Raw genomic sequence first — 15,130 nt, 5'->3', positions numbered from 1 at the left:
GATCATAACAGATTATGCTATCAAAATGTTTATTTACAATACTATATTTAAGATATGAAATATGAAAGGATTAGACAATTGTATATTTGATAATTCAATGGTGCAAAGCTCAAATGGTACCAAATGCTACAATGTGTGCATTAAGTTCATTAGTCCCTGTGTGTCTCCCTTTATCCTCTCCCTGCCTCAGTAACATTTTATCTTTGCTAAGACGTTCTATGTATCTACCTACTAATGCATATTAAAATTATGAAGGAAATATATATTTTAGAAAATAAAACTGTAGGAAAGAGGAGGGTTAAAAAAGAAACTTCTATAACTTAAAATTTTATTTTCTGTTTCTGAGTTACCACTATCAGCATACTCTGCTTTTGATGCTTCATTTTTATCTTTAAGACTCCACACTGGTCATCCTGAAGTGCATGTTTTTTCTGAACTTTCCTATCTTTAAGCAAAAACTGTCTTTTAGGTAAGATGCTGCCAGAGAGATTTTGTACAGTTGGACAGAGATCACATAAAGTCTTTCCAATTCCGAGGTTTTATCATTTTTTTTTCACTTTTTTATTTTGAAATAATTATAAATTTGGAAGAGTTGCAAAGATAGTATACAGAGGTCTCATGTATCCTTCCACTCATTTTCCTCTAATAATTACATTATGTGTAACAATAGTACAATAACAAAATCAGGAAAATGACACTGGTAATAAAGTACGTATGTAGTTCTACATCATTTTATCTCTTATGTAGATTCATGTAACTACCACCACAATCAAGATACAGAACTGTTCTATGAGCACAATGATCTCCTTCCAACCACTAATTATAAACATACTTATTTCTGTTCTCCCACCACCATATTATTCCTGGCAACCAATAATGGGCCCTCCGTCTGTATAATTTTGTCACTTTGAGACTATCATATTAATGGAATCATATAGTATGGACTTTTTGAGATTGGCTTTTTACATTCAACATAATGCCCTTGAGATTTATCCAAGTAGTGGTGTTTATCAATAGTTCATTCTTTTTGTTGCTGAGTAAGTAGTCCATGGTACATATATATCAAACTTTGTTTATCCACTGACCTACTGTAGGGAATTTTGGTTGTTTCTAGTTTTTAGCTATTACAAATAAAGCTACTATGAACAGTAGTGTACAGGTTTTTGTGAGGACATGAGTTTTCGTTTTTCTGGGATAAATGCCCAAAAATACAATTGCTGGGTCGCATGGTAGTTGCATGTTAGTATTTCAGGAAACTGCCAAGCTATATTCCAGAACAATTGTACCATTTCACATTCCCATCTGCAATGTATAAGTGATCTAGTTTCTCCACATCCTTGTCAGTTTTGGTATTGACACTGTTTTTAATTTTACTTGTTCTAATAGTTATATAGTGTTATCTCATGGTGGTTCCAATCTGCATTTCTCTAATGACTAATAACGTTAAGCATCTTTTCATGTGCTTGTAATCCACTTTGATGAAATATATGTTTCATCTCCTCTGCCAATTTTCAAACTTGATTATTTACTGTAGAGCTTTAGTTTTAAATATTCTAGACAGAGTCCTTTGTGAGATTTGTAGTTTGCAAATACTGTTTTCCAGGCGATAGCTTGTCATTTCATCCTCTTATCAGGGTCTTTCACAGAGCAAATATTGTAAATTTTGGTGAAGTCCAATTTATTGAATTTTTTCCTTATATGGATCATTTTTTGTGGTGTCATATCTAAGAATTCTTCATTAAACTTTAAGTCCCAAGGATTTCTCCTATTTTTTTTTTTTAAATTTAATATTTTTTGTTCACATTTGAAAATATGATCTGTTTTGAGTTAATTTTTACGTAAGACGTGAGACTTAAGTTGAGGTTCATATCTTGGCCTATTGAATAGCTAATTGCTACAGCACTACTTGTTAACTGTCGTTATGAGATTTTGGTACCTGGGTAATTTTAGCATCAGAAAATTCATTGGGGAGTGTTCTCGCCTCTTATATTTTCTGGAAGAGATAGTATAGAATTGGTGTTAACTCTTAAAACACTTAGTAGAATTCTCTAATAAAACCATCTGATTCTGGAGTTTACTTTTTTGGGGAGCTTTTAAATTATGAATTCATTTTAATAGTTATATAGGGCATTCAAATAATCTATTTCACATTTTGAGTTGTGATAGTTTATATTTTTGTAGAAATTAGTCTGTTCAAATTTCACACTTACATGTTTTGAATTCTTTATAGTATTCCCTTATGATCTTTTTGATATCTATAGAGTCTGTAGTAATACGCCTTATTATTCCTGATACAGAAAATTTGTGTCCTCTTTTTGTCAACCGTGCTACAGGTTTGTCAATTTTGTTGATCTTTCCAAATAGCTAGCTTTTGTTTTCATTGATTTTCTCTATTTTGTTTTCAGTTCCATTATCTCTGGTCTTATCTTTATTTTTCCTTCCTTTGGGTTTATTTTGCTCTTCTTTTTCTAGGTTCTTGAAATATGAGCTTAAGTGATTAAGACTTTTAATCTCTTCTAATACAAGAATTGAATGTACAAATTTCACTTAGAGCACTAGGGAAGCTGCATCCCACAAATTTGAAGGTTTTATTTTCACTTCCATTGCTCAAATATTTTTTAACAGATGACCAGCCATAACTTTTTAACTTAACTTTAACATATTATTTCATTTGCTTCAAGATTTCCTCTTTGACCTATGGATTACTTAGAACTGTGTTGTTTAGTTTCCATGTGTTTTCGCATTTGCCTCGTATCATTCTGCTATTCATTCTAATTTGATTACCTTCTGGTCAGAGAACACATTTTGTGTGATTTCAATTCTTTTAATTTTATAGACATTTGCTCAGGATGTGATCTATCTTGATATGTATTCCTTGAATGTTGAAAAGAACGGGTATTTTGCTCTTGTTGGGTGGAGGGTTCTACAAATGTTGAATAGATCCTGTTGGTTGATGGTGCTGAATTCTCCTACATTTGCAGATTCTCTTGTGTATGAAGTGGTACTGAAGTTTCCAATAATAATTGTGAATTTGTCTATTTCTCCTTTCAGTTTTATTAGCTTTTGCTTCACATATTTTGTAGCTCTGTTGTTTGGTGAATACAAATTTCTTAGTGGACTGACTGTTTTATCATCATGTAATATAACCTCTCTGCCTCTAATAATTTTGTCTGCAGTCTACCTTAACTGATACTAATATTGCCATTGCTGCTTTCATTTTGCTAATGTTTGCATGATATATTTTTCCATTCTCTTACTTTCAATTTGCTTATATATTGCTACATTTGAAGAGAATTCTGGTAGATAGCATATAGTTAGGGTCATTTAAAAAAATCTACCCTGACATCTGTAATTGCTGCTACATTTAATTTACATTTAATGTAATAACTGGTATGTTAGAATTAAGTCTCCCATTTTTGTTTTTTGTTTGATCTTTTTTTCTCTTTCATGTCTTTCTGTGGGTTATTTAAACATTTTTTGGAAGTCTAGATTTATCTACAGTGTTTTTCAGTGTATCAATTTTTATAACTTTTTAGTGGCTGCTCTAGGTATTACATTTATATATACAGTACATAGTTAATCACAATATACTGCTGGCAACTTACCAGTTCAAGGTAAGTGTAAAACCTTTACCTTCCCTTATGTCTCTTTATCTTCTTATTCATAATTATCTTAACTATTTCATATATAGAGAACCTCATTAAATCTCAAGAAGGGAAATGTATTTACCCATATTTTTAGTCTCTGTTGTTCTTTCTTCTTTCCTGATATGTCAAGATCCTATCTTTTACCAATTCCTTTCTATTTAGAAAATTTCCTTTAGCAATTCTTTTTGGGAAGGTGTGCTGATGATAAATTCTCTTAAGTTCTCCTTCATCTGAGAATGCCAAGATTTTCATTTGGGCACACAGAATTCTGGCTTGACAGTTCCTTTTTTCAGCCCTTGAAAAACGCTGTGCCACTTCCTACTGTCTTCCATGGTTTCTGGTAAGAAATCTGCTGTCATATGTGTTATTCTTCCCTTCTAGATAAGTGTCTTTTGCTGTAAGATTTCTTCTTTGTCATTAGTTTTCACAAGTCTGACTATTGTATGTCCTGGTGTGGATATCTTTGGGTTAATTCTTTTTGTACTTTGCTCAGCTTCTTGTAGGTCTTTTTTTGTGTAGGTCCACGGCTTGTCAAATTCGTAGAATTTTCAGCCATTTCTTCCTGTCCCCACTTTTCTCCTCTCTTTCAACAATTCCAATGACACAAGTGTTAGAACTTTAATTGCTATGGTCCCACAAGTCCCTGAGGCTCTGACACTTTTTTTCACTGTTTTTCAGACTGTGTAATTTCTATTGTTCTATCTTCAAGTTCTCTAATTCCTTCCTCTGTATCCTTCCCTCTGCTGTTGAGCCTATCCATTGACATTTTCATGTAGCTATTGTAATTTTTGATTCGTTCTACTTTATATCATCTACGTCCCTGTGAAGACTATTTCTTTGCTGATGCTTTCTAATTTAAAAATTTCATTTGTTCCAAGCATGTTTGTAGTTGCTCACCAAAACGTATTTGTGATGATTCTTTTACATTTATGTCAGATGTCAATGTTGGCATCTGTTTATTGCCTGTTTATTGTTTCAATGGAAACCTAGGCATTTTTGGTATTATGTTATGATACTGTGGGTCTTATTTAAGTCTTCTGTTTTAGCAGGTCTCTTCTGTTACTGTTCTGGTGGGATTATGCAGGTGCTGCCTCATTTCTGCCAGAAGGAGGTAGAAATCTAGGTTTCCACCTGATCTTTATTGACACAGAGCTTGAGAGTGTGTGGATCCTCATTACTGCTGGGTGCAAAGGAAAGTTCTGGTACCCCACTAGTCCCCTGCTGATGAAATAATGGCTGGGAGGAGGTAGGGTTCTTTGTTAATACTGCCTACATGACTTCTACAGACATTGCTGTGAGGAGGTACGCTTGTTATTTCAGAGCTGAAGGTTCAAACTCTGTACCAAGCCTTTTCTGACACCAGCCCAGCAGGGAGAAGGAGGAGTGCCTTGTTGCTGCTGAGTGCAAGTGAAAACCTAGATTCCCCACATGGTTGCCAATGACATTGTCTGGAGAGGTGGGGAAAGGCTTGTCACTGCCCAGTAGAAATGATAAAGTCTTTCCACTGGACCTTCTCTGACACCACTGCGTCAGAGGATTGGAAGTCCAGGCCTTTGCTGGTGGGGGTGGGGTTACATTTTTTTATGTTGTGTTTGGCTGACTAGAGCAGTGATTGTGTAAAAGTTTTCTGACTTGTTAGCTTGCCCTTCTCCTGCTCTGTTGGCTAGAGAGATTGACTTTCTTGTCTGTGCTTGTTGGTGTTTCCAGATTGTTGGCTTCTCCAGCAACCAGTCTGGGATATATGCTGCAAAAAGAAAACCCATAGTATTCATTTCTGTGTTGTTTCTTGAGACCCAAGTACTCTAGCTGGTCGGCCTTCTCTTTACCATTCAGAATCTTTTTATATTTGTTTCATATGTCTACAGTTTTTAGCTGTTCTTTGTAAGACGAATAAGGGAAAGTACTTTTACTCCATCTTTCCAGAGCAGGACTATATTTGCACTTTCATTTTTCAAGGTTTCGATCAATTGTGATCCAAAAATATTAGATAGAAAATTTCAGAAATAAACAATTCATAAGTTTTCAATTGCACAGCATTCTAGACAGTGTGATGAAATCTCACGTTGTCTGCTCCATCCTACTCAGGATGTGAATCACCCCTTTGTCCGGCAGATCCACGCTATACATGCTCCCCACTTGTTACTCAGTATCCATCTTGATTATCAGACCTACTGTCACGGTAGTATCACAGTGGTATCATTGTGTCCAAATAATCCTATTTTACTTAATAATGGTCCAAAGCGCAAGAGTAGTGATGCTGGCAATTTGGATATGCCAAAGGAAGCTGTAAAGTGCTTCCTTTAAGTGAAAAGATATGTAGATAAAGGAAAAAACATAGTATACATAGAGTTCAATACTATCTGTGGTTTCAGGCATCCATTGGGAGTCTTGGAACGCATTCCCTGCAGGTAAAAAGGGACTACTGTATTCTAATATTATAATTAGGATCTCTCTTTCTACTCTGAATTTGGAAAGCTGAACAACTTGAACCTAGCACACGTGAACTTTCTGTCTTAGAAGTGAATTAAAAAGTAGAGGATATGCAAAATTATTTCTTAAGTACTTAGTCAAATAAATAGTGCTAAGTACACAATGACCAATGGCAAGTTGGTAAAATATTACCTGAATCTTCTCAGATAACTACATGTATATCCAAAGCTACAAATGAGGGATTAAAAAAACACCACTGACAGATATTAACTATTCCTTAAGAGAAGAGAAAATTATGACAGCATAAAAACCATCAAAAAGATTAAACCTAAAAAGGACCAAGGAAGCAATCAATGAGAGGAAGACTAGAGAGAGTATATTTCTTTTCAGGGACTCTTCATAGAGTCAGTAGAAAGACACTTACAAGTCAACCAAAAGGAATGAAAATGTATTACATATTTGCAAACAAACATTTGTATAATGAAATGTTTATGCTGTGTTTTCCTGATAAAAATTTCTTGCTAGGCGACCATGGAAAACATGAATAATTTAAAAATCAATATATTTCCCATTTGGTCACATGAAATTATGTTAATGTCAGTTTTTTTTAAGTATTCTTTCCTCTCTCTTATTTGTCTCTTTCTACTATAGTTGCAGATTCGATTTCTGATCTCTTGATTCTCTTGCTCCTTTTTCACCTTTCAATCATGAAGAACCATTGAAATGAAATTTTTGTACTAAAATTTCATCATGGTTTTAGAATAAAACTATATAAAAGAAACTAAAGTATAATCTAACCTGTATAACTTGAATCTGTAGCTCCAATGTAGCTTTCATCATAATTCTTTGTATTTCCACATATAAAGTTCAAATGTAATTTTCTCAGAAAGCAAAACAATACAAAAGAAAAGGAAAATAAAAAAGCCCCACTTCTGATTAGACAATAAAAAGTACCTCTTCGGGACTAATAGACATGGACTATAGACTAGTGGTTACCAGAGAAAGGGGAGAGGTAGACGGGGTAACAGGGGTCAAATATGTGGTGACAAAAAGAAATCTAACTATGAGAGGTAAACACACAGTGTACATATATATATGCCTTACTGTTAAGGTGAATAGCTGAAACTTATTGGATTTCGTTAACCAATGTCATCATAAAAAAAATAATTTTTAAAAAATCAGCAAATTAAAAAAAAGTACCTCTTCGTCCAATTCTTTCATTATCTTGTCTAGTTTTATGTTTGAAGTTCTGTAAAAACAAAAGCAATATAGATTAGAAATATGTTTATTTTTTATTGACCAGGATGGAATCCCCTATTTCTTACTTTTCCATTTAACTAAGATTTCTTCTTTTGTGCTATGGATCTCTTTCTCAGTCTGGTGAAGCCTATGGCCTTTTTTCAGAACATTTGTAGAAGCATAAAATAAATACATAGGATTAAAAGAAGCCAAAATTATATTGAAATGTAGTCATAAACTTAAAAAAAAAAGTATGATTCAGTATTATGTGTGCTTCTTTGTTAATACAGTAAATCACAAGATCTTATGGCAGTAATTTCATAGTAGTGGTGAGCATAAATGATATTTAGGGACAACTAACAACTATGAGAAAATACTTGTAATTTCTATTATAAAAAATTCACAGCTACCACAAATAATTGGATTATAGCCTATGTTCATAATTAAAGGAAATGCTGAATTTCACTTTAAGTTAGAGAAAATATTAATTTTTTCCTCATCCAAGTTTAAAGACCTCAAATTCCATCCATGGACCCTTTGAGGGAGAGATCTATGGATTCCAGGTTAAGGATTTCTGAATACAATATACAGTACTTGCTACTAAGCAAAAATTAGCCATTTAACCTTTAATACAAAATTAAGTAAATGAAGAGAAAGGTGGCACATATAAATCAATAAATACATTCACTTGCAACTTGGGTAAAAATAAACAAAGTCCTCCAAGATCTAGACTCTACTGACCTTCCCAGACTCTTTTTAGGCTTCCCCCAAGTCACCCCACATTTTCATATGATTTTTGGCCATTTTAGCCATTCTTACTTTTTCCTCAAATTGATCCTCACTACCACCACTACCACCAGTTTATCATTTGCCTTCTAATTTCGACTGTAATATTTTTGGGATGTAGGAACTTCTCAACATTTATACAATAATATCTATCCATTTTCTCTCCTTATTTCCATATTTTATACTCAGAAATTCCTTCCAAATCCTGGCATCAATTAATTATTTGCTTATATTCAAGTGCTTTTATAAAAAATGTCTATATTATACACTTAACTATTTAATCTATCAGAAATGGTATGCAGTGAGAATCACAAAATTGCCAGTTTTTCCTATTCTGTTTGTTGTATACTTAATCTCCAGTATTACCTCCGTATTTCATTTATTCAGCACTATCCACTAAAAATATAATTATAAAAAGTTATTGTTTGTAATTAATAAGTAACTCACCATTATGCTAGGTTATTTAAAATAATCTTTCTATATTTTCATAAATATACAGACTTACTATATTTGGATTATAGGAAAAAGTTCTGATTTACTGCTCTAAAGAATCACAGAGGAAATTAGAATGTCTGCATCAAAAGTTTAGTGAATTTTAATCTTCAACATTTACATTTTAGAAAGCATCTTATTTAATGTAAATTAATTTGCTCTTTTAGCCAGCTAATTAAAATGAGAAAGAAAAGCAATAAATCAGGTACTAAGTGAATCGATTCTATAGTTTTTTAATAAAGACTATGAGGAGCAAATGTACTTTAAATATTCTGAGGAAAGTATATCTAAAATTAATGCTGACATAAATATTACTGTAATTCTAGCTAAGATATTCTTCATTGACAGTATATCAGCGGCAACCTTTATACCCTCACCTTACTTATGTCTACTTATTAGTGTTTACAGAGTGAAAGCTTTAAAATAAGCTTTGCTATACACTTGTAACGTAAAAAACATATAAAGTATTCTCACCTGCACTTCTGTTCCATTTCATCTTTTAATTGCATTTCATTATGCAGCTGTTCTTCCAGCTTATAAATTGTTTTTTGCAAACTTTCCTGCTTTAATTGAAAACAAAACAAAACTCATTCTACTAAGAATACTCATAGAGAATTTAAAAATAGCAAGGTTATGTTACCATTTTACATCTGTTTAGGAGAGAATTATTTGGTTCGATCTTCCCCTTTTTCTATCTGAAATTTTTATTTTTAATTTAACAAGAATTTTTTCCAACACCTACACATATATCAGGCACTGTGGTAGGCATCAGTAATACAAATTAAAAAGATTTGGTCCCTGTTCTCATGAAGCTAATAATTAAACAGTGGGGCATAGAGGAATGAGAGGGTGAAAAGAACCTACAATAACCCAAAGACATATACACAAATATTGTAATAAAATGTCATAAGTGATAATAAAATTACATACAAGATGTTATGGAGGAGAGAAGAGGCCAATCTAATTCTTCCAAGATTGTGTATAATGTTTGAGATGAGACCTACAAGATGAGAAATATTTACCAAAGAAGGTCGTAGAAGGAAGGCATTTTAGCCTTCCAAAAATAGAGAGGCAGAAGAAAATATATTAGGAAATGGAAAGAAATTAAGTATAGGCAGAGCATATAACAGGGAGAATGAGTCACACAAAATCTAAAAAGGTGAATGGGGTTATGATCCTTGAATATAAGAATAGGAGTTGAGAGCTTTGACACATAAGCATTTTAAAAAGGGAAATGACATAATACTGGCATTTTAGAAACATCAATTCAGTAATAAGGTGAATAGAGAGTAGAGAAATTCTCAACAAAGCAACCAGGTAACAGCTACTGAGATAGTTCGGGCAAAAGAGTATATAGGTCTGATAATAGGCAGAGGTGGTAGGAATGAAGAGGAGGAAACACACAGTGCGAAATATGTGGTGACAAAAAGAAACCTTGAGAAACATTTCATAATTCAAGGGGGAGGGAGGGAGGAAGAAAAGGGGATGAGGGGACAGAGAAGTGATACTGCAAAAAGGACTGAAAATAAATCCAAAGAGACAGGAAGAAAAAAAGAAAGAATGGGAACATGAAAGAGTTACAAAACCTTGAGGTTCCAAGGAGGGAATAGTCAGTGTCAAATGCAGCGAGAATGAAAATATGGAAAGAAAATTATTCATCGTATTTGGAAACTGCAAAGTTGTTCATTAGCATCTTGGCTAGAAGGCTTTGAAGGAAGAGTTGAAAATTAAATTAGTTGACTTTTGTACTCAGTTCTAGGTTAACAGAGATAGTAGGCATGTTGATGCTTTCTACTTCCCGTGATCTTACCAAAGCCAAAGATAAAAATTAGCGAGCAGCCACTGAAAAAAACTTACGGCAATCACCACTGAACAAGTTCAGCCCCCAAAACATGATTCCATTGAATATTTTTTGATGTCCTAACGTATCACTAATCCTACAGTAAGAGCTGGGTTACAGAAACTCCTTACTGTCACCTTCCCTAGGTTAAAGGTGTTTAAATTTTAAAGATTTCTGAGCCCTTGTTAGCTATACGGCTTGGCAAATAGCTCTACTGGGATGAGAACTTAGGAGAGAAAGATGGCTAAAATAGCTAACAGGTACTAAAATAGTTCATTTACTTTTTTCTCACTTTCCCTTCCCATCAAATGTTCTCTTACATTCAAGGGTAAATATATCAAGGAGAAAAAGAAGAATTACATAAGCTTCTAAAAATCACTGCTACCTACTCCCTTCCTCAGTTAAACTTATGTAGGCTACAGAACACAAAGAATTTAAAAAAAATGCTCTAAGGATGGCCAAGTATTTACTTCTGATATTTATAAGGAAAGTCTGGTTAAATCAAAAGGATCTTCTCAAATGTAAGCAAGTAAGACTTGAACCTCTGTCTCATGAACATGAGTGATTTTAATAAGAGAAAGGACTCAAGTCTCTAATATTTACTTTCATTAATTTTCAGTGGACAAATAATGCAGTTATTATCCATTTGCCCTTTTTCCCTTCTAGCCTTGAAGATCCACTCTCTGCTCTTCTTTACCTAAAAATCTACAGACTATCTTACCTGAATTCCATTGCCCTATAATTCCAAGGCTGTTTTCAGCTTACGAATACTAGCAGGAAATCAGAAGGTGAGAGAAACAAAACACTATTCACTCTCCCCACATTCTTGTTGCATTACAGTGTTCTATGTTCTATGCCCCTCCTTTTATGATTCTAGACTTCCTTCGATAAGATTTGTCTCTTTGTCTTTTCAGACTAGAGGCAGTGGCTTCCCATTGTTGTTAATCTGTGGGTGCTTTAGCACCCATTATTTATTGCTCCCCTTGACCCTGATCATACCACTGCTAATAGTCCCTTCATTAAACTCTCTTCATTTAATGAATAAATGAAATACGGCATAAAAATACAACAGAATATATTTAGCCTTAAAAAGGAATAAAATTCTGATACATGCTACAACATGGATGAACCTTAAGGACATTATGCTAACTGAAATAAACCAATCAGAAAAAGTCAAATGCTGTATGATTCCACTTATACAAGGTACCTATAACAGTGAAATTCATAGAGAAAAAGCAGAATAATGGTTACTAGGCGCTGGGTAGAGGGAGCAATGGGGAATTTAATGAGTACAAAGTTTTAGTCTGGAATGAAGAAAAGGTTCTGGAGACAGATAGTGGTGATGGTTGCACAACAACATGAAGGTGCATAATGCCACCGAACTGTACACTTAAAAAATGATTAAAGTCATAAATGTTGTTATTTAATCACACACAAAACTCTCTTCATTTAAATCTTTTGAAAGTGCCATCTGTTTTCATGTTAAGACCCTGATTGATACCTTGATTTATCATAAATTCCTAATTTCAAGGATCAGAAAAACTACCACTGCCTATCTGTATAGTAATTTATAGTTTACTAAATGCCTCTACATATACTATCCCATTTGATATGTAGGCAAAAAATCAACTGGAGAGAATATGGTAGGTGAAAAGTGCTATACAAATTTAAGTTCACTAACTACGTATTCAGAAGCAATACATGCTTATTTAATATCATGCACAGAAAATATATTATCCACAAGACAACTTTTAAAAAACAGTAAGAAAATGCTTACCAAGCTTTTATCCGCATTGGAGCTAGTTCTGTTATCATTAGGATTTGCTGAAGACAAGTATCTGGGGAGAAAATAGATTTTAAGAGTAAACAAAACAATAACAACCAATAACAAATACTACGTTTATTTTTTGTTCAGTATTGTAGTTGCTCTGCTTTTTAAAAACAGTACAGGTAAAGAGATACTACTGCTGCTGCCACTGCCTCTGCTAACTTCCTCCACTATGCTCCAGCTACTGCTATTAATACTTCTACTATCACCATTGCTACAGTCACTGCCTTGGTTAACCAAGAGAGCTCTCTCAAAAAGATACCAAATAGCTACAGTATACTTTATAGCTATTATGGGACAGATGTTAATGTACTAGATATTAATTAATAGAGGATAATCAAGTGTCCTTTAACTATCATTAAACACATATAACAATGCTCTATAAGTAACAGGAAAATATGTCACTTCTATGTTTCCTTGGAAAATTATTCAGATCAACTAGATAATCAAAAAATCAGGAGATGACAAGGTGCTACGTAGCAGATTTGTAGAAAAGAAGTTCCATGTAATAAATGACAAATCTAGATGAAGTACAATTTAATTCCACTATTAAGTAGCTCAGAAATTCAGTGTGAGATTCTGCATTATGTAAATAAAAGTATATAGTAATGCCAGAAGAATCTAAATTAGATCACACCACTTGATCTCTAAGATATCTTTGCAGCACTGGAAATGTAAGAAGAATACTACCTGTACACATTCATTCATTCTTCTACTTCTTGTTTTATTTTTTCTTTCAAAGTTCTTTTGCATATTATATTATTGCTTTTATATAGAATCTGTTCATTTAGGAAACTTTATGACAAAGATGTTAGATTATTAGGAATTTAGCTAAAAGTTTAAGACTGTTTTTAAAATTTTTAATTCAGCTATACTTTGGCAATAAAGAACTCTGCCCTTGATAATTGAAAGTATGTTTGGATTTCAGAAGTAAGAATTTCAGAAGTTTCCTATTTTATGCCAGTAATTCAAAATTATACTTACATATTACAGTAAGGCTAATTAATATTTTGCTCATTTTTTCTTTATTAAGCACAACCATACTTTCAATCATTTACATAATAAGCAATTACTAAACAACACTATATTACTCAATAAGACAGTGGTAATTAAGAACAGAGTACAATTTCTACTTTTAAGAAACTGAGTAGTTTGGGATATACAACATATGCATACGAAGAAAATCCAGACAACATAATCAAGTGCATGACAACGTAGTACAAATAATATATATGTTTATCTAATTCAAAATTACCTTTATATAGATAAACCTAAATAAAATAATTAACTCAACATCTTGAGTGTTTCAGAAACCAAGACAGAATAATTGATAAAAATACACAAAAAAGAGGATGCTTCAGCAAAAACCACTTTGAGGCTTCTCTGTATATGTATTTTAATATAAAATAGCTGCAGTATTATACTCATGAAGTGTTAGGGTGGAAATTATTAAAACATTGGACTTTTCTAAGGGTCAAAACTCAAGCGCTACCTACTTGGTTGGTGATGCAACAAAAAGCATTCAGTACTGTCTTAGATTTCGGTTACTGGAAAATTTTTCATAAGCCAGGACTAAACTGCCTTCTTGTTTTCTAAAGTTGACCTGAATCAGCTCTTATATAAAACTTTTGACTCAAATGGTAATGGTATAGCACTTTGTTCATATTTCTATAGTGTAGCACTCACCAACCTATACTGATTTATTTATTACAATTTATCTATTTCCTCACTAGGATATGAGCATCTCAAAAGAAGGTACTATATCTTATTTACCCTCTCCCTGTACCTTGTTGCTTAGTATATGCCTGACAAAGAGTAAGTTGTTAAACATGTCTGTTGAATGAATAAATGCTCAGCAAAGGGAAATAATGTTAAATGTTTAACTTATATGTCAAGTCCAACTGAAAAGACTAAAGCTAACATTAGCTCATACTAATAAGTTAACATTAATTCAGTGCTTACTTATTCCATGCAAAGCATTGTTCTAAGTGCTTTATTGTGTTTTGATTTACTTAATTCTTATAACAACCCTATGAGACAAATATTATTATCATCCCTATTTTTGAGGAAACGGAGGTATAAAAGGTTTAAAGTTATTTGCCTAAGGTCACAAGGTCTTGCATGCTATAAGACATGGTGAATTCATTTAGTGGTTTTTGGAAGCAATCAATCTTTGAAGAACTAAAACTTACAGGCCTTTGGTAACATCAATATAGTGATGAAAATGCTAGAAAATTATGTTTCAAAATGTATTCTAAAACCAGAATCCTTTGGATAAGAAAATTAACCAAAATATCAGTATTAATAGAATCTTTTAACCCATTAATTTTTATAACTTAAGATATTTAGCCTATCATTCAACAAACAATTTCTGAAAAGCAATATCCTGAAAGAACTTAAATATAAAGTGCTAGCAATATCAATGGTATATTAAGATATACCATTAAATCTAATTTAAATGTTCTTAAAATGACAACAAAATTAGTATCTATTCTTAAAAATCAATGTTTAGCATACTTACCTACGATTGCTGTAATATGTAAATCCTACAAAAGGTAGTTGATTGCCAACAAAAGCTTTAGGTATGGGGAATGTTTCCTCATCTCCTTTATCTTCTTCCAAGTCATCAAAGTTACTTGTATCAATGTCACTACTTAAATCAGGTACAACTGGTGCTACAGCTAAAAATAATATTAGAAGTTCACTTTAAATTTAATATAAAAATGAAGTGAAGCAAAGATTCTATACCACTACTAATGGTTTCTTACATACAAATAACTTACAAACCACAAATTACAAATGCAATGAATTCTACTATATTAATCTTTATTAGGATTATTAATCAGTTGATACTGATCTTGTATAATT

General features: G+C 32.8%; 1 protein-coding gene across 2 annotated transcripts in view; it reads right to left on the bottom strand.

Moving 5' to 3' along the window:
- ROCK1 (Rho associated coiled-coil containing protein kinase 1) overlaps positions 1-15,130 on the bottom strand; it is a 131,678-nt gene that overhangs the window by 43,533 nt on the left and 73,015 nt on the right. Inside the window, exons 11-13 of one of the 2 annotated variants that reach the window (XM_011360461.2) lie at positions 12,212-12,272; positions 9,069-9,157; positions 7,278-7,326 (exon numbers count right to left, since the gene is read on the bottom strand). In XM_011360461.2, coding sequence (XP_011358763.1) covers positions 7,278-7,326; positions 9,069-9,157; positions 12,212-12,272 — 199 coding nt within the window. The remainder of the gene's footprint in view (positions 1-7,277; positions 7,327-9,068; positions 9,158-12,211; positions 12,273-15,130) is intronic. The other variant, XM_011360464.2, reaches the window with a different exon arrangement.

This window comes from Pteropus vampyrus, unplaced genomic scaffold, assembly GCF_000151845.1.
Source record: "Pteropus vampyrus isolate Shadow unplaced genomic scaffold, Pvam_2.0 Scaffold55, whole genome shotgun sequence".
Taxonomy (NCBI): Eukaryota; Metazoa; Chordata; class Mammalia; order Chiroptera; family Pteropodidae; genus Pteropus; species Pteropus vampyrus.
This window is presented reverse-complemented; position numbering and strand designations above follow the sequence as displayed.